Source organism: Condylura cristata, unplaced genomic scaffold (assembly GCF_000260355.1).
Source record: "Condylura cristata isolate star-nosed mole 26May11 unplaced genomic scaffold, ConCri1.0 scaffold00010, whole genome shotgun sequence".
NCBI lineage: Eukaryota > Metazoa > Chordata > Mammalia > Eulipotyphla > Talpidae > Condylura > Condylura cristata.
In genome coordinates this window covers 43,627,637-43,649,901 of record NW_004567111.1, presented here as the reverse complement: position 1 = coordinate 43,649,901, position 22,265 = coordinate 43,627,637, and the positions used below count along the sequence as shown (strand labels likewise).

The 22,265-nt window shown below is 37.3% G+C and overlaps 1 protein-coding gene across 1 annotated transcript in view; it reads right to left on the bottom strand.

The window, feature by feature from the left end:
• B3GLCT (beta 3-glucosyltransferase) overlaps positions 1 to 22,265 on the bottom strand; it is a 103,782-nt gene that overhangs the window by 38,886 nt on the left and 42,631 nt on the right. The window contains exons 5-9 of the mRNA XM_012723141.1: positions 16,744 to 16,820; positions 16,123 to 16,234; positions 9,048 to 9,184; positions 1,063 to 1,126; positions 118 to 237 (exon numbers count right to left, since the gene is read on the bottom strand). Coding sequence (XP_012578595.1) covers positions 118 to 237; positions 1,063 to 1,126; positions 9,048 to 9,184; positions 16,123 to 16,234; positions 16,744 to 16,820 — 510 coding nt within the window. The remainder of the gene's footprint in view (positions 1 to 117; positions 238 to 1,062; positions 1,127 to 9,047; positions 9,185 to 16,122; positions 16,235 to 16,743; positions 16,821 to 22,265) is intronic.

The following is a 22,265-nucleotide window of genomic DNA, read 5'->3' as shown; positions in this document are numbered from 1 at the left end:
TACCTGGCACATAACAAATGCTGATTTTTTTTTTAGTATATAAAGAACTAAATCAACATTACTTACAGCATGCCAATTGTCCTTGATATGCAAGTAAGTTTTCCATCGATTACTTACACAAAGTGGTAGAAAGGAGTGAAATGTTGTAGCACAGGAGGCATCCACAGCATCTGTACAAAACTCAGACACTGGAGTAAGGGGAGGGCCAGTGCCTTTGTCCCAGATGTAGAGGGCAATCTGTCACACAACAGGAGATGGCAATGAGAACTCAGCCCACACCGCAAAGCAGGAGGATGAAATATGAAGGAGAGCAGACCACGCCTTCTGTAGAGAGTGTCTGACTGTCTGACTGAACCTCAAATTGTCAATATTCAACTGCTTTCTTTACTTACAAAAACAGTTATTTCCATGTAGATCAATTTAATCTCTTATTAGCAATAAACAATTTACTGAAAAACCACTATTCTGATCTCCAAAAAAAATGCCCAAGTTGTCATAAGCAACTTTAGGGAAGCTATTTTAGGAATTCTAAAGCATCACAGGGAAAAATGAAAGAAAGTATCTCGACTGGTTCCCTGCAGTACGATAATTACACACCATGGATGACCAGCTTGCTGAAAACACCTAAAAATGCTGGATTTAAATATCTTTAAAATCACTTTTAACATACTGCTAAACTGACACAAAAGTGTGGCACTCATGAGACCAAAATGCAAAAGTAAGACCTGGAGTGAACAGGCACCAAGAGCAGGTTTCCCCAGGGAGTATCAGCTAATGGTGATACTGAGTTCTGATTGGGAGTTAAAAGAATAAAGTCTGTGACCCACCCGGGTGGGGTGTGTTCAACAGCAAGCCCCCATAAAGATGGGATTTCAAAGCTAGATGGAGAGGGGCAATGATGTCCAAACCGCCTCTGAGATTTTGAAACCAAAACCACTGGTACCTTAGTGGGGGGAAGATGGGTACATGGGGGAGAGGGTTCGCACTGTTGAGAATCACCAACATCACAAGACATGAATGTTTGAATACTAAAATTTTTACCCAGACCAACCAGGACCATACCTCATGTTTTAAATCTATCGTAAAGTCAGATTTGAGGGAGTCACTCTTCAATCTCTTCGTAAGCCTAGAAAAGATACATCTTGAGATTTCTTAACCAGAATAATGCTCAAACAAGTATAACACATTCTTGAAATTTTCTAATGTTGAAAATAGATAAAAATCCAAATTTTAACAGAAAAATAAGAGTTGAATTTCCTTGAGGCAAAGAATTATAAAATACAATTATTTTTGACCAGGAAATGAACACAAGACTGGTTGCAAAGTAGCATTCATGACTTCACCATCTGGCAAATAACAGATTATAAAAATACAATATAATAAGCAAAACACTTTTTTTTTTAAGTCCATGTAGTTTGACTCCTGGTAGTTCTCACACTAAATAATAATAGAAAAGAAAAAAAGGGGTACATGACAGAAAACAAAAGTTGCTAATCTTCAGTGTCATACTCTTAATAACACAGTGAGTCGCCATTTGGTAGAGAATTTAGGGAGATATACATGTGACTTCAGGGAAGAATAACAATTTGACTTCAGTCATTGTCTTTAATGGCTCCTTTCAAGACAGAGCAAAGCCCCAAAGCAAAGCCAACCTGGAAGCCCCAGCAATCCCACCACCATGCCCAGTTCCTCCTCGGCACAACCTGTCATTCCAGAGTGCGCCCCTGCCTGCGGCTCTCTGCCCCTCAACTGCCCGATATGTTGGGTAATAAATACCTGTACTTGGCACAATTTTCTTCAAGACCAAATTCAAGAGCACCTTCTCGGTGACTTTTCAGACTTGCCCACCAGCATAATGGAAAGTGCTTTTGCTCCCAGACAGAAGCACACTCCATTAGCTTTACCACACACCACAATCTGCTGTCTCTAGCTCACCTAAGTGCTGTCAGCCCCACCCAAGAGTACCTGACTAAAATGAGCACTCAGTGACCAGCCTCAATGGACTGAGCAAGAGTCCTGGCTTCAAAGCTGAGTGAGGTAGAATCACCTACTCACTAAGACAATCCAGTACCACAGAATCACATATTTGTTTCAGGCCTGGAAACTAGGCCAGTAGTTTTAATTACAAACCTCCTAGTAATACTTTTTAGCTACAAAGAAATAATAGTGATTTTAAAAAGTAGCAATACGTTTCAAAAATCTTTACTGAACTTCTTACATGGTTGAACCACAAAAATTTTCTTTAAAATTTATTCTAATTAGAGGAAAGATAAAGGAGGAGGACACAAGTTATAAATTCATTTATAAACAAATAGTACAAAGCATTGTCTGCCAGCTGACATTCACATAGTTTGGTGGCAGACAACCACCCAAGAAGCCCCATGTAATCTCTGTCATCCTCCTGCTGGCACCTGCCCACAAGTTTATACATAGGAGTGGGCAAGGATACCCAGACACAGCCTTCACAGATACATTCTCCATATGTGTTAAGGGAAAAAAGTCTGCCCTGGCAAGTGGGGTCATACACAATTAGAATTCTGCTTTGTGGGGGCTGTTTATTATAAATAAACTGTATTAAGGGATCTTTGGTATTTGGACTCATGCCAAATGCCTTCAACATCTCATCAGACCACACTCAGATTCCAAAGACAACATCATGCCAGGGCTGACTGTCACAGACCTGGACACGAATCTAGTGGCCGGTGACACCCTCTGTTGGGTGGCCAGGTGTCACAGACTCCTTCCAAAGAACAGGTAATAAACACCTTTTCATTGTTACTGTAAACACACCCTCTACTTTTTGATTTTTAAAAGCCTTTCTTTGGGTGAATCCTCTGAAAGAAAAAGGAAGACTGCTGATAGAATTTCTTTGAGCGGGACAATGACTGGTTAGAGGACAAATAAGCATGCCCATTTATGTTTTTATGGGCCTACTTCTAGCTGCCTGGGAGTCTACCATAACCAAGGAGAGCTACCTCAGTATCACGGACTTCCTGTTGAAGATTTGGCCTCATGTAACACTAGAGTCTAAGCCAACTACCAGTGTGTCAAGTTCAAAGTGTGCATAGCATTCACCGACTTCAGAAGGAACTCCTAGTGCTGGGAACTCCTAGTAGGCTTCTTTCCTTTATGCACCATGCAAAAGAGCACTAGTTCTTCGAATACTAATTTCATAACTAACAATGCCAAAAAATGAAGGCACAATATTCCTATTTTAGATAAAATATATCCTCATTAAATATTCAGGCCCTTGTAAATATGACATTTTAATAGCTCTCCTAATTTTACAAAGGCATTAATTCATGTCACCAAAAACCCTATTTTAATTACATAACCAGTCTGGAGATATGTAAAAGACATAGGCCTTTTCAACTCCTTAGTAAGGAAGCTTCCTAGCTGACAGTTCTAATGCTACTTGAATCAGGTGGCAGGACAAGATATTGAAGAAAGCCTAGAAAACCAGTAACTGTTCTGTGATAACTCATATTAGAAGAAATCATCTTAATTGTTCTGTGATAACTCATATTAGAAGAAACCATCTTACTGAAAATTAATGAGTTTCTTCAAAGACATATGTATTTTTTTATTGATGTTACTGTTAGAAGACCACATAAATGAATCACCAGGTATTATTGGCAGTATTAATTTAAAACACAATGATGTGGATTCTAAGGCCAAATGGTATTTTTGGTGGGGTAGCAGTCTAAGAAAGTACAAGTCATGAAACATCATTAACTAACCATTTTCCTTGGTGGCCTAAGATGAAATACTTAATGACTTATAAATTGTTGCCCTATTTGCAATAAAGTCAAGAAAAGGACAAAAAGGAGTTAACTATCCGGTAGTGGGCATTGTTGGCTGTAACAAAGAGCTACCTTTTCTTTCTTCCTGAGGGAAGCGCGATTACATTAATTATCCAGCCTAACAATTTATATGGCCACAGTCAGAATTACTTTGTTTTTGTTTTTAATATTTTTTTAAGATTTATTTTTATTTATTTATTTATGTATACAAGAATTGGGGTGTAGATCAGAGGTGCAGGGAGTGAGTGGATTCACCAGAGACAGAGCGGGAAGAGGAACAGGCAGATCTACTGAAGTACACTGCGGAGGGGAGCAGCAGGCAGGCAGAAGAGGTCTGCTGCTCCATGTGGATCACCTCTCTTGGGGATCAAACTCATGCTGCAGTGGCTGGTGATAGCTTGATAGTACTGAGACTTGAACCCGTGAGCCACCAAGAGGCCCTGTCAGAATTACTTTAATTCCAACCAAAGCACTGAATTCCTGGCAACTGCTAATAGTGCAGAGTTGGTATTTAGCTAAAGTTGGATCAACCAACTTTGTCTGAACAAGATCCAACTGAGACTGAGCAGAAGCACTTACATCCATGGTTTATTTTCTCTTTTTCTGAAAGAGAAAAAGAACCCTCACTTTCTTTAGTGATGTCTACAGGCTTTTGTCAGCATTTTTTCTAACTGTCTACTATATAAATGTTCAGTAATTGTCCTTTGTCATTCTTTACTACACAGTTCCCTCAAGCTCCCTTCATTTTGACATAAATGGCAACATTTCATCTCTCATTACTGCTAAACAGTATCCTGTAGGGTAAATAGACAAATCTTGATCCATTCACCAACCAAGGGGCATTACAATCCATGGTCTACTGCCGGGCATAAATACGAAATGTGTAGCCCTTACTGTCTTGAAGCCACATAGGGAACCAGATTAGGATAAACTGGTAGCGTTAAAGACAAAGAGAACCAGGGTCCTTAACACATTGTTGAACTCCTGCATCAACCAACCACAGGCATCACTGTCCAATTATAGCAACTTTATTCCTTTAATCCAATCTGAATAATTTTCTGCTATTTGCATCCACATTAACTGATCTAGTTCCTAATAAAAGAAGGAAATAAAGTCAGCACTTTAGATTTAGAACTGGACAAATTCAGCTGGAATGATCCAATTTTGCAACTGATGGGGTAATGGATACACTAGGCATTAGGTTCAAAGTACAATATACTAATTTCATAAAGAATGAGAATCTTCTAATAGAAAGTCATCCTACATCTATCTTAACCACAAGATAGTTGCTACAATAGACAGGGTATATCTTTTTGTTTGTTTTATTTTTGTCTATACCATGATAAAATGGAAATATGATCTAGGATAAAATTTATTTTTATTTATTTAATATTTATTTTTATTTATGTATACAAGAATTGGGGAGTAAGTCAGAGGTGAATTTTTCTTTTATTTTTGCTGGCAGAAGAAAGGAAAGGTAAACAAAGAGGAGGCCATAAATATTAACTAACAAATTTTCTATAGTTTGTTGGTCATTGTTTACTGTTGTGCTGACAGTGAGTGCAGGTTAACTGGTGTCATTCCTCTGTCACTGTAGAGTTATCATGGAAGGGCCAGGAACTTTCTGAACATGTACTAGCCTCCCAACACACCCACATTATAATGACGCAGGCCCCGTTTCCTTCCATATCTCAGAAAACTGCATTAGAGTTGACCAGAAAGGGAGGAAGCTGGCACTTGTCCACAGAGGTTTGTAATAGTCTCATAAACATGACAAGAAGGAGAATCATGGGAACTGTGGGACAACCACTACAAAATGCCAGGTAATCATCACAAATGTCCCCTTAACAAGACTAATATGTTGGCTAATGAAGAACTTGAGCCCTAGTTCACAAAGCCCCTGACTGTTAGTCACATGGTAAGCATGAGACACTTAAAAGATGAGTATAAGCAAGAGCCAGAAGAAGTTACCAAGACCCTGGCTGCCTGGACATGACGAGCAGTTAAGCCAGAGAAAGAATTCATAGACCCAAAAGGTCATATAAAACAGGTCATGTTTTGATGCTAGCATTCCAAGAACTAAGAGCTGAGCTACACTATCCTAAAAGAGGCCATTACGAGTCAAAGACATATTCATGACAGAACACTTTCAACCACTTGAATGAAAAATAAGTAAAAGGGAAGCAATAATCAGCACCTTACACCTAACTCAATAAAAGCTAAATAGAATTCAACATCAAAAGATTTCCAAGAAGGTCCTTGCCAGATGGGGACATTGTAATGGTAAGAAGGAAGATGGGGCCCTCCCTGGTGGCGCTGCGGGTTAAAGCACAGTACTAAGAAGCTAAAGCTACTTCAGCATGAGTTCAATCCCCAGCCTTGGAGGTGATCCACACAGCGTGGCAGACCTCTCCTGACCTACCTGCTGCTCCCCTCAGCAGTGTACTTCGTTGATCTGCCTGTTCCACTACCCACTCTGTCTCTGGTGAATCCTCTCACCGCCACTGTACCTCTGGCCTGTACCCCAATTCTGTATGCATAAGTAAATCTTTAAAAAAAAGGAAGATGGAATTCTCTAGACTACCAGGATTTGCAGAATGAGAGGCCTTCTGTGTCAGATGGGAGAGATGGAGGAAGGAGGTTATAATGGCTCCAGAGAAATGGCTTGTTTCCCAGACCTGCTGTGTCAGGTCTATATAAGTCTACAGGAAGAAGGCATATTCTGCACTCAGAGACCTTTATAGGCCATATAGTTCTACTATTTCCTCTCAAGGGACTTGGTTTTCTATGAAAAGGGCAAGAAGTAGAATCATGAAGAGTTTATAACCCCCAAGTCAAAGAAACCACAGTTACATGGAACTTCTGTGGTGAAGTTAGCCCAAATAATTCCATGTTATGATGCAAAGGAAAGTGAATGAGGAAGGACTAGAGGAAGCCTCCTGTTGCTGTGGGTTGGAAGACAGCAACAAGGAGACCAAGAACAGCAACTGAAGACCAGGCACTGCAACCGGGTCTGGGATATTATGACTTCTAAAGAGTCCAGGCTAAAACAAAGGTTAACTGCACTGGTCCTAAGATAAACAGCTAGTTTGCCTTTTTTGATTACTGAGTAATATTCTGTTATGTATATATAACACATCTTCTTGATCCAGTCATCTATTTTTGGGCAATTGGGTTGATTCTATATCTTCCCTATTGTAAATAGGGAACAATAAACATAGGGGTGCAGGTGTCCTTTTGAATTATTGTTTTTGTGTCCTTTTGGTAGATACCTATGAGTAGCTCCATTTTTAGCAGTTTGAGAAACCGTGCCATTTGCGGTAACATGGAAAAGATCATGCTTAGTGAAATAAGCCAGAGAGAAAAAGAAAAATACTGGAAGGTAAAGAATCAGAAAAAATATATATATACATATATGTATACATAAACACACACACATATATATCATATATATATATGTATATAATAATATAAATTGTAATAAAGTAAAAAGAACATCAGCTAACAACTATAAACCAGAGACATTCTACCAATGAGGAGAGGGGGAAAAGATCAAAACCGGGGTGGGAAGAGCACATGGGACTACGGTGATGGCACATGGGTGAAGCGGTGGTAGGAAGTCCACGGGGATTACAACTGAGATGAGAAAATAAATAAATGAAAGCATAATGCAAAAAAAAAAGTATTTATAAAATAAAGAAAAATTAAATAATAATAATAGTTAAAAAAAAACCAATTAGACAGCTAGAAAGTATATCTCGGGAGCTCCTGGTATTCAAACTGCAGCAAACCCAAACCTAATTAATTTGAGAATAAATATCATTCTGGGCTGCTGAGGTAGAACATATACCCTTGGCTCCTCAGAAAGCAGAGCTGGGGAAACCCGCAGAAGGGAGCAGACAACTCCTACTTCCTGCTGGAACATGTGGCAGTCCTCCTAGGCAAGCCTGCTCCAGGGTGGAAGCAAGGCATCCATGCCAAACAGTCTCAGCTTTTGCCCCTGGATCAAGATTCTCAGCTAGAGACACAGAATCTACTCTGGTCACGTTAAGTACAACGTGAATTCATCAAAGCATATAGTGGCCCACAGAATTGCTCAATAGTCTAAATAAGGAGTGCTGAGGCTGAGATTCCAACAACCATGAGCAGAACTGTACCACAGAAATGGGTGATCAAGGAGCTCTGCTCCTTAGGAGTGGCTACATCAGGAAGCCAAAGTCTCAACTACCATTCCCCAAGAGCCCCATCTTCTGCCACGGCCTCTAAAGCTATGGACTCCCAATCATGGTCTCCTTCCCTATACAACTCAGTTCCCCAAAATAACATTCCTCAGGGCTTTGAGCTGATGGACTTACATCCCATGGTGGCTCCAAGTAGCAAGGAAAGCAAGATGAATAGGGTTTCTTGCTGTTATTATGATGATTCTATTTTGGAAGGAGGATATCACATTGCAAACAACTTTCAAATGTGAAGGGAGTAATCATGAAGTTTTGATGAGCCACAAATATCTACTGCCTTTATATTTACGAGGGGCTCAAAAAGGTTCTCAAGACTCCAGTCCTTGGAACAGGACACCAGGTAATAAATAACATCTTGAAGGCCACAACTGCCTTACCAACTTTTAATTCCCTAAAGAACAAACATATACAATAACTAACCTGAAGCATTTGGACTATGGCGGCCCATCAACAACCGATTCTGAATTGCAATTTAGTTATCTTCACATTTCACATCTAACAAAGCATGATTATGTTTCTACACTAAGGAGCAGGTATGATTACCTGCAGTGTCTTTTGTAGCTGTTGCCTTGCCTGAATCATGTTGAAATATAAATAGCCACACAGATAACCAGTCATCAGATGCAACCCTCCACATGTTACTAACTCATTTCCTTACTGACATCAAAATCATGCCCATAGCTAACCAGGTGCACTATAATAGTAACACTTCCTGGGCCCAGTTCTCGGAAAATGTATGTGTTCTACATTAGTCTCACAATTTACTATTCCTCTTATCTTACAGGTGAGTAAAAGGACGTACAGAGGCTCAGTGATTAGTCTCGGAAGACTAGTAAGTGATGAAACAGAAGCAAGAACTTGCAGGCACAGAGCCGCTGCTCTTGGCCTCTCCACTCTCCCACATGCTGCCTCTGGCTGAAAGCTTCGGTATTCCATTAGTTACAATACTAAGCAGAATAAAAGTTGATCCAGAAATCCACCACAAAAAATTCAAGTAAATCCATACCTGTTTACAAGTGGAATACTAAGGGCCCAGCCAGCAGCAAAGTCTGGGTACTTAAAAACTGTTGGATTTTCAGAAAAGGCATAATGGTGAATTATTGTAGATTCTTCATCATATAATGCTTTTCCTAAAAACCATTCCTGTTAAATAAAGATATAAAATATCATTTTTTAAAAAAAAGCCACTTCATGTAAGTAGAAAAACAAAGCTATAGCATTAGTTTTAGCTAATTAAATAACCAGAGTGACGGATAATGAACACAGATCACATAATTAAAAGAATTTTAAGAGAAATATAATAGCCATATGATAATACATATCTCACAATCTCTGTAAATAAAGTAAGTAATTTATCAGGTCATCAGAATAAAAAAAAACGTTAGTAATATATAACAATGGTATTTTATAGAATACCCCACAGCAAAGACTTAAGACAAAGAAAACAGTGTTTCTATATGTCCCATTGAGGTTCGTAAAGAATTTGAAAAATTCCTTAAAAAATAAATGCCCATTTTATTCACTTATTCATTCAATCTATTAACACTAATGTTATCAATTTACATTTAACACATTACTCCACATTATCCCATATGAGGCAGGAACATAGTTTATGCAGTATTGGGGATGCAGAAAATAAGCAAATAATGAGTGCAGATAGTGATAGCAATGTGCTGGTGGAAACACATATGACTGGGGTACTACCCCAGAAAGAGGAAATTTATCTGAGGGAACAACTGAACTGAGAGGAAGGAATATAAGGGGCCCAGTAATGTGTGCTCAAATCTGGGCAGAGCATTCCAGGCAGTCAGTACAAAGTCCCCTAGATAGAAAAGTGCTTGAAACATTCAATGAAAAGCATGTCCAGGGGGCTGGGTGTGGGGAAACATGGGCATGAAAGAGGCAGGAAACAGACCTGGGTGGGTTTTTGGTGGCAGTGAAAAGAAGCAAAGACTATCAGAAATCAACAAAGGCAGACAGGATAGGAGGGCTAATGTCCCAGAGAAAAGGAAGCCCCTTCGTGGGAACCCCACTCACCTCCTTTTACCCACTGTTTCCCAGAGCAAAGAACAGCCCACAACCCAGTGCAGCCCCTAGGGATTTCTGCAACCCAGCTGAGTGGGGAAACAGGTTGGAGCTGGCAGCTGCCAAGTATGACATACAGATGTAAGGAAATCCCAAAGAAGCGAACCCAAACATCATATGTAATTTCCCTTCAACTCTGAGGCAAACAAAACCTATAGAATGATCAAACAATAATGCAACATACCAGGAAAGACTGAAAAGCTGAACAAAGGCCTTGGCAGCCCAGTGCTGAGGAGCCCACACTAGAGTGCAAGCTTCCCCAGAAGACTGGGACCTGGAGCAAGGGCAGTCTATAAACAGGCCTACTCAAGCGAGGTCGACAGCCCACAAAATTAAGCCATCTTTTAGAAAAGAATGTCATCCACAGCCTTTTTGATTTTTTAATAGTGAAAAATTGCCAAAGATGTCAAGAAACAAGACTAGACAAAAAACAAACAGGAAGTAAGAAATAGAAAGAGATTCAAAGAGGAGTTATCAAAAACAAAAACTGATGAGTATGTTTATGAAAATAAAAATATTAATAACTAGAATCTATAAATAAGAGTCAAATGGAAATTCTAAGGCTGAAAAAAGGCAATATTGATGCTAGGAATTCAAGAGAACATTAGACACTATAGAAAGAGGACAATGTTCTGTAAGGTAAGTCCGTTAAAATATTCAGATTGATGTACAAAAACAGGAGGAAAATAAAGAAAATAGCATTAAAGCAATGTGGGCTTCAGTGAAAAGGTATAAAATAAACAAAGTTGAAAACCCGGAACAGGTGTAGGGAGAATGAAACTAAGTCAGTATTTGAAGAAACACTTAGAATCTTCTAAGAAAGACGAAACATATCAAATCAAAGATTCAAGAAGTTCTATAAATTCCAATTTATAGACAAATACAAAGAAAACTATGCACAAGCATATATTGCTTGAAAAACCGAAGAGAAAAGTCTCTAAAGTAGATATGAGTTAGGGGAGGGATGTATACACATTTCTTTCAAAGGAGCAAAATGAGATAGACTTTCCACAGAATCTGAGATACAATGTCTTAAGTGATAGATGAAAATCTCTAGGGACAAAATTATTTACCCTATGGCCTTACCTTAGGTAGAACTGGAAACCACTAGAGGGTTCGAGCAAATGAGTGATAAGTGATCTGGTTAGAAACCAGGACACCAGCCAGGGGGATCTCAAAAGGGCAAAGGCAAGAGATGATGGTACTCTGACAAGAGCTAGCATTATAGCCTGAGAAAAGATGAGGAGAGAAATACTGTGGAGCCAGACTCACTAGATGGAACAACGGGGAGCTGAAGAGAATAGATGAACCCCTCTATGACCATGAACAACAGGACCGCCAGTGCTGCTGTTTCTGATTTGGAAGATTCAGATGGAAAGGATTTAGAAGGGACAGAGTTTAATTTTAAACTGCTGACTTGAGGTTCCGATTTGACAGATAACTGGAAGCACTAAATCAGAAGGTGAAATAGCAGCAGGCTCACCCCCTTGGTTCAGACACTTTGCTCAAACATGACCCAATCATTAAGGAAGCCCCTTAGCCCCATACAGGACAGTAAGCCCAGCCCCATCTACCCTGTATTTCTCATAGCTGCTTTGTTTTTCTCAACAGCAATTATTACCATCTGACACTTTACTTATTTTTTTATTTACTGCTTATCTCTCTTGACAAGAATAGACCCTCCTTGTGGACAGAGACTTTGCCCATTTTGCTTTTTGTTGTATCTCCAGAATAACTCACATGTAATAGGTGCTCGCTTGTTTTTGTTAAATGAAAGAAGCAAGTCCAGGAGAGCTTAAAGGGAAACTATCTTCTAGTTAAGGAAACTGACACATATAACTTAAATCAAGCACTGTAGCTTCTAAACATTCTATATATTTTCCCTGCTAGCCATCTGTCACCGCCAAACTCCCCATCTCTCATCACAAAATACAGCAGGAGGATAACCGTACTGTTTTTTAAAGAGCCTACATCGGCTTGTGGTTGTGGCCCAGAAACCTTAGAATCTTAGTTTTGGTCAATTCAACAACAGTGTGAAAGCCAATAATGTAATGGTGTGTGTAGGTTCACAGATTTGTGGGTGATTTTCTTCTTGATACTCTAAAGATACATTAAATCACTGAATAAAAGGAAAGATAATAACAATAATAATAATAGTAATAATAAATGGCCTCAACCTTTAGAGAGGAGAATCCAACATCTTCCTTTTAAATCAGTAATACAAATGTACTACACACTAACCAATATGAAAATCATCACATTTCACATGCTTGTGTGAAATGCTTATGATTCAGTATCTTCCTCACTTATTTTTTTACTATTATAATACCTCCCAACATAGTTTTATGTAGAACACATTATGTCTTAACTCCTGATGGCAATGTTCAGCTATTTTCCAGCATATAAGAACTGTTGTTCAATCTTCGCAAGGGATTGTACTATACAAACTATAGCATCAATATATAATCTGTGGGAAGCAACATGCCTCCATCAACCTTAGTGGTATTCTTAATGGGTTCATAAAAAAAAAATATTGTCAAGACAAAACTAAAAGAATAATACAAATGTTGTTCTCTTAGTATATTAGAATAACCCTTTAACAGCACCCACATTCCACCTCTATTAAAAATTTTAAAATTCTGGCTTTCCATGGTGGCACAGCTGATTAAAGAGCAGCACTGCAAAGCTAGCGATGGCCACTTCACTGTGAGTTTGAGACCCAGCACTGGAGGTGACCCGTATGGTGCAGCAGACCTCTCCTGACCCGCCTGCTGCTCCTCTCAACAATATACTTTGTCAATCTGCCTGTTTTGTTCCCCACTCTGTGTCTAGTCAATCCTCTCATTACCCCTGCACCTCTGGACTGTACCCCAGTATTGTGTGCATAAAAAAATAAATCTTTAAAATAAAATGAAATAAAAATTTAAAAATGCAAAGGACGGGCCCGGATCCCATCATTTCTTTTCCCTTGGTTAGCCCGCAGGCAGGTGAATGGCAAGGACGCGTGTCACTGTAAGAAAACACAAGGATCTACCAAGGGTTGGTTCTGGTAGGAGAGGTGGTTTCTGTCTTTTGCACTTTGTTTTGGATTGGTAGGTTCATTGTAATGTGGCTTTACTGTTATTTTACTTAATTCTGGAAAAATGCTGAAGAGATGGATGAGCTATAAAGTTCACAGGTGCTCACCTCACCTGTCTGCAGGAGGTGGCTGCATACAGTTAGCCCTGCTGTTTGTGTCTTCATCTGTAAAGTTCTCCTACTAATGGAGGATGCTCAGGGGTTATGTGTGCAGAATTCCTAGTAGAAGTGGTTTATGCATCTATTCTGTAGCTGCCTGCACAATTGGTCTGGATATACACCCAAAAATGTGATTGTGAAGAGGAATATAGGCTTGCTGTACACTGTTATCTTTAAGTTCTCAGTACCAGTAAGTGAGTAAGATATTGGAGACTTTAATGAAAAGCCACTGTTCAAGATTTTTGTGGATAATAACTGACTGTAATATTTTATTATTCTCTGCTTCAAAAAAGAAAAAATGTGATTTATATCACCCTTCAACTTTATAGTATTTAACTGGTACAGAGTTTTGTGCATGTGGTTTTTAGAACACAAACTGTTTAATTCAGAGTTTAAAAACACAAGATGGAATAAAGAATTAAAAAGTCAAGACACTTTTACTTATATTAAAAGCATTGAGTGGGGGGAAAAGAAAGACATCAACAAAATATGGAAATTTATGGAAATCACCTAGAAAGGCAATTTAACAGAGATTAATTACTCTGTAATAAAGATTAAATTTTTCCATACAAATACATTGTATAATAGCATAAATTTGCATTAGTAAAAATGACATGAAGCTGCTGATGGAAAAAAATGTCAGAGCCAAGCAAAATAACTGAATCTCTAGCACATTATATAATTATTATTTTAACATAGTTTATTTATACCAAAGCTCAAACCAGATTTGACTTAAACTTTTTTTTTGAAATGTCAAATGGTGTGTGGAAAAAATACAGTAGTTTGAGTTAACTTCAATATTAGATAATTTTTATTGCCTAAATTTAGTTTCAAAAGAAATAAAGCATCCTAGATTTCAGAAAAGAGGGGGGAAACAGTTCATTTTACCTCACTGTACTTGCTGTTCATGAACTTGATTTGAACTTTTAAATTTATCATTCCAATTTTCATTAAAAAGCAGAGTGAGTCACTGCCTTCTGTACAGAATTAGAGCTATGGATAATGGAAAAATAATCTCCAGGTGAAGCGAACACTAAGAGGTGATTTGAACTCCTACATTCTAAAAAAAGATTTGGGAGTTTTTCTCAAGTCAAAAGGAAACATAAAAGTCTAACAACTGTTTTACATAAAACATGGCAAAAAAAAAAGTATATATATAAATGCTGGTTAGCATCATCTGAGGAAAGGGGGTGAGAAATGCTCATATTTCTTTCTTTTGAGGGAATTGCTTTTGTAGCCTAACAACCTTCTCACTCAATTTTATCTATAACTTCCCAGAAAAGCATGAAGACAAATCATAGTGGATTCTGCCAACATTTAAAGAACATCAAGACCAGAGGTTTTACTAAATAACAAACTTTCCAGTGTTTGAGAAATCAATCTGATGACCACTGTCACGGCCTTTTGGGGTGTACATCCGTAAACCCACAGATACCCAGAAACTGCCTTTCCTTCCCCATGTCCTTTTAAGATCTGACTCAGTTCTGGAGTGAGCATCAGAATGAGGGTGCACACATGTCCGCTGGCACCTGAAAAGGATCAATTCTATTTATTCCAAGTTTAAGGAATTCTACGGAGTAGCAGTGTGTAAGCAAAGCTTTCCCAAGAGAATTGAATATCCTGACTTAAGGGGAACACATCTCTTACACAATCTTCCACACCTGCTAAGACTATGAATGTAGCCTAGCAGGAAAGCTGACCTTTGAGGGCTATGTATCAGTGCTAAACACTGCTCAGTGCTAGGATTTGGAAGTAAACGTAGGCTATTTGCTAGACTGTATCTATACAAAATAAAATATGAAAATATGAAAGTGGCAGTGAACTTCCAAAGCAAGATACATCTCTTTTCATGTCAATTTTCTCAAATATTGTTCCCTCTGCTCAGAATATTCTCACTCCTATTAACTTCTTCTACTCATCTTACAAGACTCAGGTTAAATGTCACTTTCAGACCTCCCAGACTAGGTCTGAAGCCCAGCTATTTGTTTCTTACTACACTTTATGTTTCCCATATAGAAGATGCCTTGCTTTTAGCTGTTACTGCTTTTTGTTGTTGTTGTTTAAGATTTAGTTATTTGTGCAGGCCAGAGGCTCACAGGTGGTGAGAGGCTTCACCAGAGACAGAGTGGGGAGCAGAACAGACAGATCAACAAAGTACACTGCTGAGGAGAGCAGCGGGTGTGTCAGGAGAGGTCTGCCATGCCATGTGAGTCACCTCCAGGGCCAGGGATCGCACTTGTGCTGAAGTGGCTTTAGCTTCTTAGTGCTGTGCTTTAACCCGCTGTACCACCAGGGAGGTCCCTGTTACTGCTCTTTTAATGCTCCACCCTCACCCTCTACCACTCATGAGGCCAGGATATTTATCTGTCCTAAACCCTCCTATCCATAGTGCTTGATACACAATTGGTCCTAAAAAATATTTCTTATATGACATAATATGTGGTCATTACTGATAAAGAGAAATAATCAACTTATACTTATTTCTTAACTCTTAGAATATAGCTTTTAAATTCTCTGAAACTGCTAAACAGAAATTAAATAGATTACTTTTCATTTAAAATGACTCATTATAAGTTCCATCTCTCTTAAAGCTATATACCTGAAAAAGAATTATTTAAAATTGCTTCCAGATATTCAAGTGTTGCTTCTTTCCTTTCAATTTTGAATTAAGTGGAATTTCTTTTTAGATTGAGTCAAAATCAAATATTATTTTACCATTATCCCTAGAAGACAAAAACTGACATTGAAAATTCATTCACCTTTGATGGGTCATATCTTCTGAGTGTATTTAAGAGTTTTGGAATTTGTATTCTTGTCTCTTCTTCACAGAAGAAGATCCACGATGAATTTCTGCTATATGTCACAGAAAAACTGAAAAAAAAAGAAAATAGTTTATAGTAATCACTGCTACAAAGTGAGTTTATAATAAGGTTTAAAACTAATAATCCAGAAATGGATGAAGAACATACTTAATGGCAAGAAATCTAGATTCTATATCTTTCTTTAGTGTGTAATTTCAGTTTCTAGAAAAGGCAGATGCTAATATATCGCTTATAAAAATAGCTACCAAGTTCTTAAGGTTAATTCTTTCCATAATAAAACCAGTTCATATAATTTCAAAATGCAAGTATCAAACACATAAACATTTTATCTCTTAGAAATAAAATATATATTTATGTTTTCCATTCATGAAAAGCCATTCATAATTAAAAATCAATCATCAAGGCATTTGGTTAAGGTAGTGATCATAAAAAAACAGTTCAAATTTACTTCCCATATTAAGTATCAGAAAATCACACTTTTTAATAAGAAAAATATAAATATAAATACAATGTTGAGATAAAGATGTCCGTAATGTACATATTCCGAGTTGAACGTACTGTGGTAACAACGGGAGTATGGTCCATGCACCTTCCTGCTTAGCCAGCTGATGAAGGAGGAGGACTGTGGGGAGTTCCTGAAGAAGTAGTTATCAAAGAAGAGACATAAATAGCACAATATTATCCTTAAAATTAAAAAATAAAGATTATTTTAAGACGCAGGTGTTTACAGAGATACGACATTTTAGCTTTATAGTAGTCTCCTTTTTCCTTCTCTTCAGAAGATATAGAAAAGAAGGATCTACATAATCTCTCCACTACCCAGATACTAAATAGAGCCTAGCAGAGCTGACAGGAAATGTGAAATGTAGGGGGAAAAAAGATATATTTTTTAAATGTCTTAAAGAAACTAAATAAGAGCTTGGGCTCTATTACTAGAAATATAATCTGTAACTGAGGCAACAATAGTTATAGCTTAATGGTGAAATCTCACAACTGATAAACACAAAAGGAACTAGTATTCAGAAATATGACAATACTGTATATTTATACATACATATATATGTGTGTATATAGAGAGATGGAGAGATTAATATGCTTAAGGCTATGAATGTTAGATTTGAGGCAAAGCGCTTTGCAATATATTTCAAGTTATTACAAGTCACAATATCTAATAAGTTTGAATATCCCTTTCCCCAACAAACTTCAGTATATTCTGTGCTTTATACTAACTCTAACCTGGTGACTTATATAGGCAAAACACTGTAAGAATAAAAGCCCAAAAAGTAAGTAAATGCAGACAGACCTCTGAAAGTAGAGATAAAATGAGTTCAATTTTGGAAAGGTTTATATTTTACACTAATAGTAAAGAAAAATTAGGCCACACCCTCACTTGGGAAGCTACATAATGAAAGATAAAAAATCCTATAGGCAAGACAAGTTACAAATATTATGTATAACTTTGAATGGCAGGAGAAATGATTAAGATATAGATAAAGGAGACATAGTGACATGAGTGAGAAGGCTTGAAGTTTGCAGCCTCTTGGAGTTTTAAGATGCTCAAGAGTAGGAAAGAAAGAAATATTTCCATATTACAATGTTATATTAAGACTTGTAATGTTTGAAACACTACTCCAAGACCAATTCACAAGTCTCATTACTTTGCAAGCATACTACAACACTGATGTATATTGCAAGGGACAGAAAATTGGTATCATAGCACTACTGGCGTATTTATACTGTGACTTCAAAGGTCTAGCATCTCTGTTCATTAAAAAAAAAATCTTTCCAAGTTAGAATAGTGCTTGTCACACTGTAAGAGTAACATCAGCTCCTAAAAATAAATAAATAAATAAATGCCTAAATATTTGAAATGTTATGATTCTAAGGTAGATTTCACAAAAGTTTCTCTAAATTTATAATTTAAGGATAACAGTTTTTTTTTTTTTAGATTTATTTATTTATGCATACAAGAGCTAGGGTACAGGCCAGAGGTGTGAGAGGGTGAGAGGACTCACCAGAGACAGAGTGGGGAGCAGAGCAGGTAGGTCCATTGAAAAACACTGAGAGGAGCAGCAGGGAGACAGGAGAGGTCTGCTGTGCCATATAGGTCACTCCCTGGCCAGGTATCAAACTCATGCTGCAGTGGCTGCTGACAATTTCACACTGCTGAGACTTAACCCCTTGCACCACCAGGGAAGCCCAAGAACAGTTTTTAATATAAATCTTTGGAGTTAAGTATCAAACAAAACTCAATCCCACATTGTATGTGGTATGTATGTTTACTCCCATCTACCAATCGGAAATGCAAAAGAAACAAAGGTTATCAGACTAACAATGCAGCAGGTTAGAAAAAGAAATGTAAAGATTTAACGAGCAGTTACCCAATATATCTAGGGCTTTCTTACTGCTGATTCCGAAATTATGCAGTAACTCATTGTCTTGTTAAAAATTTATATTTACATATATATTCATATTCATGAGGAATTATATAAGAACAAAAACCAAGTGTGAAGAAAACTAATAATATTTGCATAAAGTTGAATCATGCTAATATAAACTAGCTAGAAGAGAAACAGCAAATATTTTTAAACGTTTTATAAAAAAAGTAAGTGGCAAGTGAGTTATTATATAGCAACTGAAATTACAATGATGAAAACTTTGTAACACTGGAAACATCTTATTTAAAGAGAAAAAACAGCCTAATAAATGCTAGACTAAAGTAAACTGTGATTACTAGTGGTTTAAAATCATTCTTATCTGCATTATTCTGTATATTGAACCATATGCCTGGATTTTAAATTTGTTTCATTAGATTAAAACAACAGTGGTGATCAAGCTTTCTGTAACCCTGAATCACCAAATAGAAAGGTTTCAAAAACTAGTGTGTTAACAGTCGCCAAGTATTTGAACACCCCTGTCTGAAAAATGTAAGGTAGGTTCTCCTCAGCACTCGGAAATTTTAGCTTCTTGATTGAGCTAAGGTCACTTTAAATTTAAGTAAATTTTCATCTACTAATCCTCAGCAAGATGCAAGAGCTTCTATTTTAAAGGCATATTTATATACGTACATATATGTATGTGTGTGTGTGTGTGTATGTACAGGTGTGTATAAAATGCAGGTTAGAGAAAGCAAACCTAAAGCCTAATTAGCAGTTCCCAAATATATCAAGAGCTTCGTACTGTTGATTCTGAATAATGCAATAGTTTTACTGCCTTTTTAAAAAACATATATATGTGTACTTCATATTCATGAGGGATGATGTGTGTATATTTACACACTCTGTGTATGAAGCACATACAGACCCAGACAAATACATATTCATATGTTTTAGCATGTCTAAGATAAAATAATTTAAAAGGCCACAGAAAAAATTTCCATTAAATGATCTTATCTCAATTCTAACCACTTAGAATTATAATAATTTCAGTTATTTCTATCCTATCTAGTATCACAATAGACCTCCTCAAAGATGTCACATGACCAGCTTACAGTACTTACAAATACAAAACAAAATTGAGGAGTAATTTTCAAATAAAAATCTAAGGGGGAAATAAGAAAATGTTATCTTACTGAGAATATTTAGAGTTGTCATAACAAAGCCACTCATGCATGCATTTCTGTCTGTTGTCAATCTAAATGTCTATTCACAAATCAGACTACTAAATCAAACTTAAAGAATGTGGCAAAATTCTACCAATAATGAGTTAATACCAAAACAGAGCAAGCATAAAAGGACTAAAATACAAATGATCAAATGTGGGTCAATGGCAGAAAAGGGAAAGAAAATCACAATAACTCAAACTTCTTATGTCAGCTGTTTGTCTCCCTGAACCAAAATCTACCTTTATTTCTATCATCAGCATCTACAAATATCCTAGTAAGCACTTTGAAGTAAGCACACCTACTGAACTGAGTTTAGTCTGCACTTTCTTAGAAAATAATTTTTATCTAGGCATAAAGTCACATTTAAAGCCACTTAGTAATTATTGAGAGCAAGTGAATTCAAAACCAACACTCTAATTCATTATCTGTTATTTATACATCTCCATCATCTTCATTTTCGAAAGGTGTTTTGTTCATAGCTAAGCATTCTAAAAATGCTTTGAGAATGGAGAAAGCCCATTATCCTCGTTATAGAAGGGAAATCATTAAAAATTTGGAGCGGCCCTCCCTGGTGGCCAACAGGTTAGGACACAGCACTATAAGTGAGCCGCAGCCACTTCAGTGCCAGTTTGATCCCTGGCCCCGAAGGTGACCCACATGGTGCAGCCGACCTCTCCTGACCCGCTCGCTGCTCCCTAAGCAGTGTATTCCATCCATCTGCCTGTTCTGCTCCCTGCTCTGTCTCTCACTGCCCCGCACCTTTGGCCTATACTCCAGCTCTGTATGCATAAATAAATAATAAAAAAAAATAGAGCTAGAAATATTAATAGAATGAATGAAAGCTAACAATTGAACATAAAATTGATTAATATTTTAATTATCATCAATAAACATAATTATCAGGAAAATTTTATTCTGAAACATTTTATTCTTTCTGCCTCTCTCTGGAAAGATTTCTAAGTCTTTTCTTGTGTCAAAGACTGTTCCCCCAGATTTGTAACTTGTTCATAATTTACTTTAAAATATAAATCTACCAGCACTTAAGTTTATGGTCCAATTCACTCTCACTATTCAGGCAAACTGCTAAATTAGAAAATAAGAGCCAAGACATTTGTTCAGTATTAGGAAAAAGTTCTAAAGGACAGAAACCTGTTTTAAGATAGATTCCAATTCAACTGCATTTCCAAACTCTACCATATATTACTTAGGCACTGAATTGAGTCTTTTAGACCAACAAATAAATTAGGATGAAAACTAACATCTGCTTACTATTATAGTTTCGTACATAAGAAGCAGGTATATCTTTTGAAGATAAACAATAGTAAAATATAATATACTGTTTGGAATATATATCAGACAGATTTATTAGCCTTTAAAAATCCAGTACTCATTTATAGACCAGTAGATTAGTGTGATGCCACAACAATGTACCTTCCAGTAACCTAAATGTATATTAAAATAAAAATTTTCTTCCAAATACCTGTCTTAATCATTATCTGTCCTTTCTTAATAAGAGAAAAATATTGCCTCTTTATTTATAAATTTATTTTCTAAAACTACTTAGACTTTGAAATACATTACTAAGTACATTTTTATAGTTCATATAAATCTATTTTAAGTATTCATTAATTCACAGAAGGCAGTAAAGCTTAGCATTTAAGGACCTAGTTTCCGGAGTCAAAGTTCTTGCATCAGAGTTTTCATTCTTTATCTTCTGAGAGGCAACCTTAAACTCATTCCATACCCACCTGAAGACTCTGTTATCTGGTCGTTAGCCTGGGATAACAACAGTCCTGGGATCAAGTAAGCGGATTCATGCCCAGGACTTGGCACATGACATGCATGTGATGGTTATTAATATTAACAGATTTTACACTAATTGCTAAGCAGCTACTATGTGCAGGTGCCTCTCTAAGAATACAATAAAAGCTGTGAAAAGACAGGGCAGAGTCCCTCTCAGACCTCACATCTTAAGTGAAGGAGACCGTCAGTAGGCAAATAAAACTAGAATACAATGCCAGGGATAAATGGTATTAATAAATAAATAAAGCCAGGGTAGAGTGCACAGAACACTGTTTACTAACTGCCATGGAATTATTTCCATACATGTCGGTTCCAATCTGTTGCCTGGATGATTAAGGGTCCATCTGGGAGACAACAAAGCAGAAGTAAAGCGCTTTGAAACCTGTCAGAACTGAGAAACAGACTTGGCTGCACTATTTATTAATGACTATGTATGAGCAGCTCACTTATTCTCTCTAAGCCTCAGTTTCCTCTGCAAAATGGGGAGTAACAGTAATTACTTAATGAGCTGATGTTCACCAGTTAAATGAACTTATGCTTAAAACCAGTATAAGCATGGCCCTCTCTGGTGGCCCAGCGAGTTAAAGCACAGCATTGAGAATCTAAAGCCGCTTCCGTATGAGTTCGATTCCCGCCTGCCCCGGAGGAGACCACATGGCGCGGCAGACCTCTC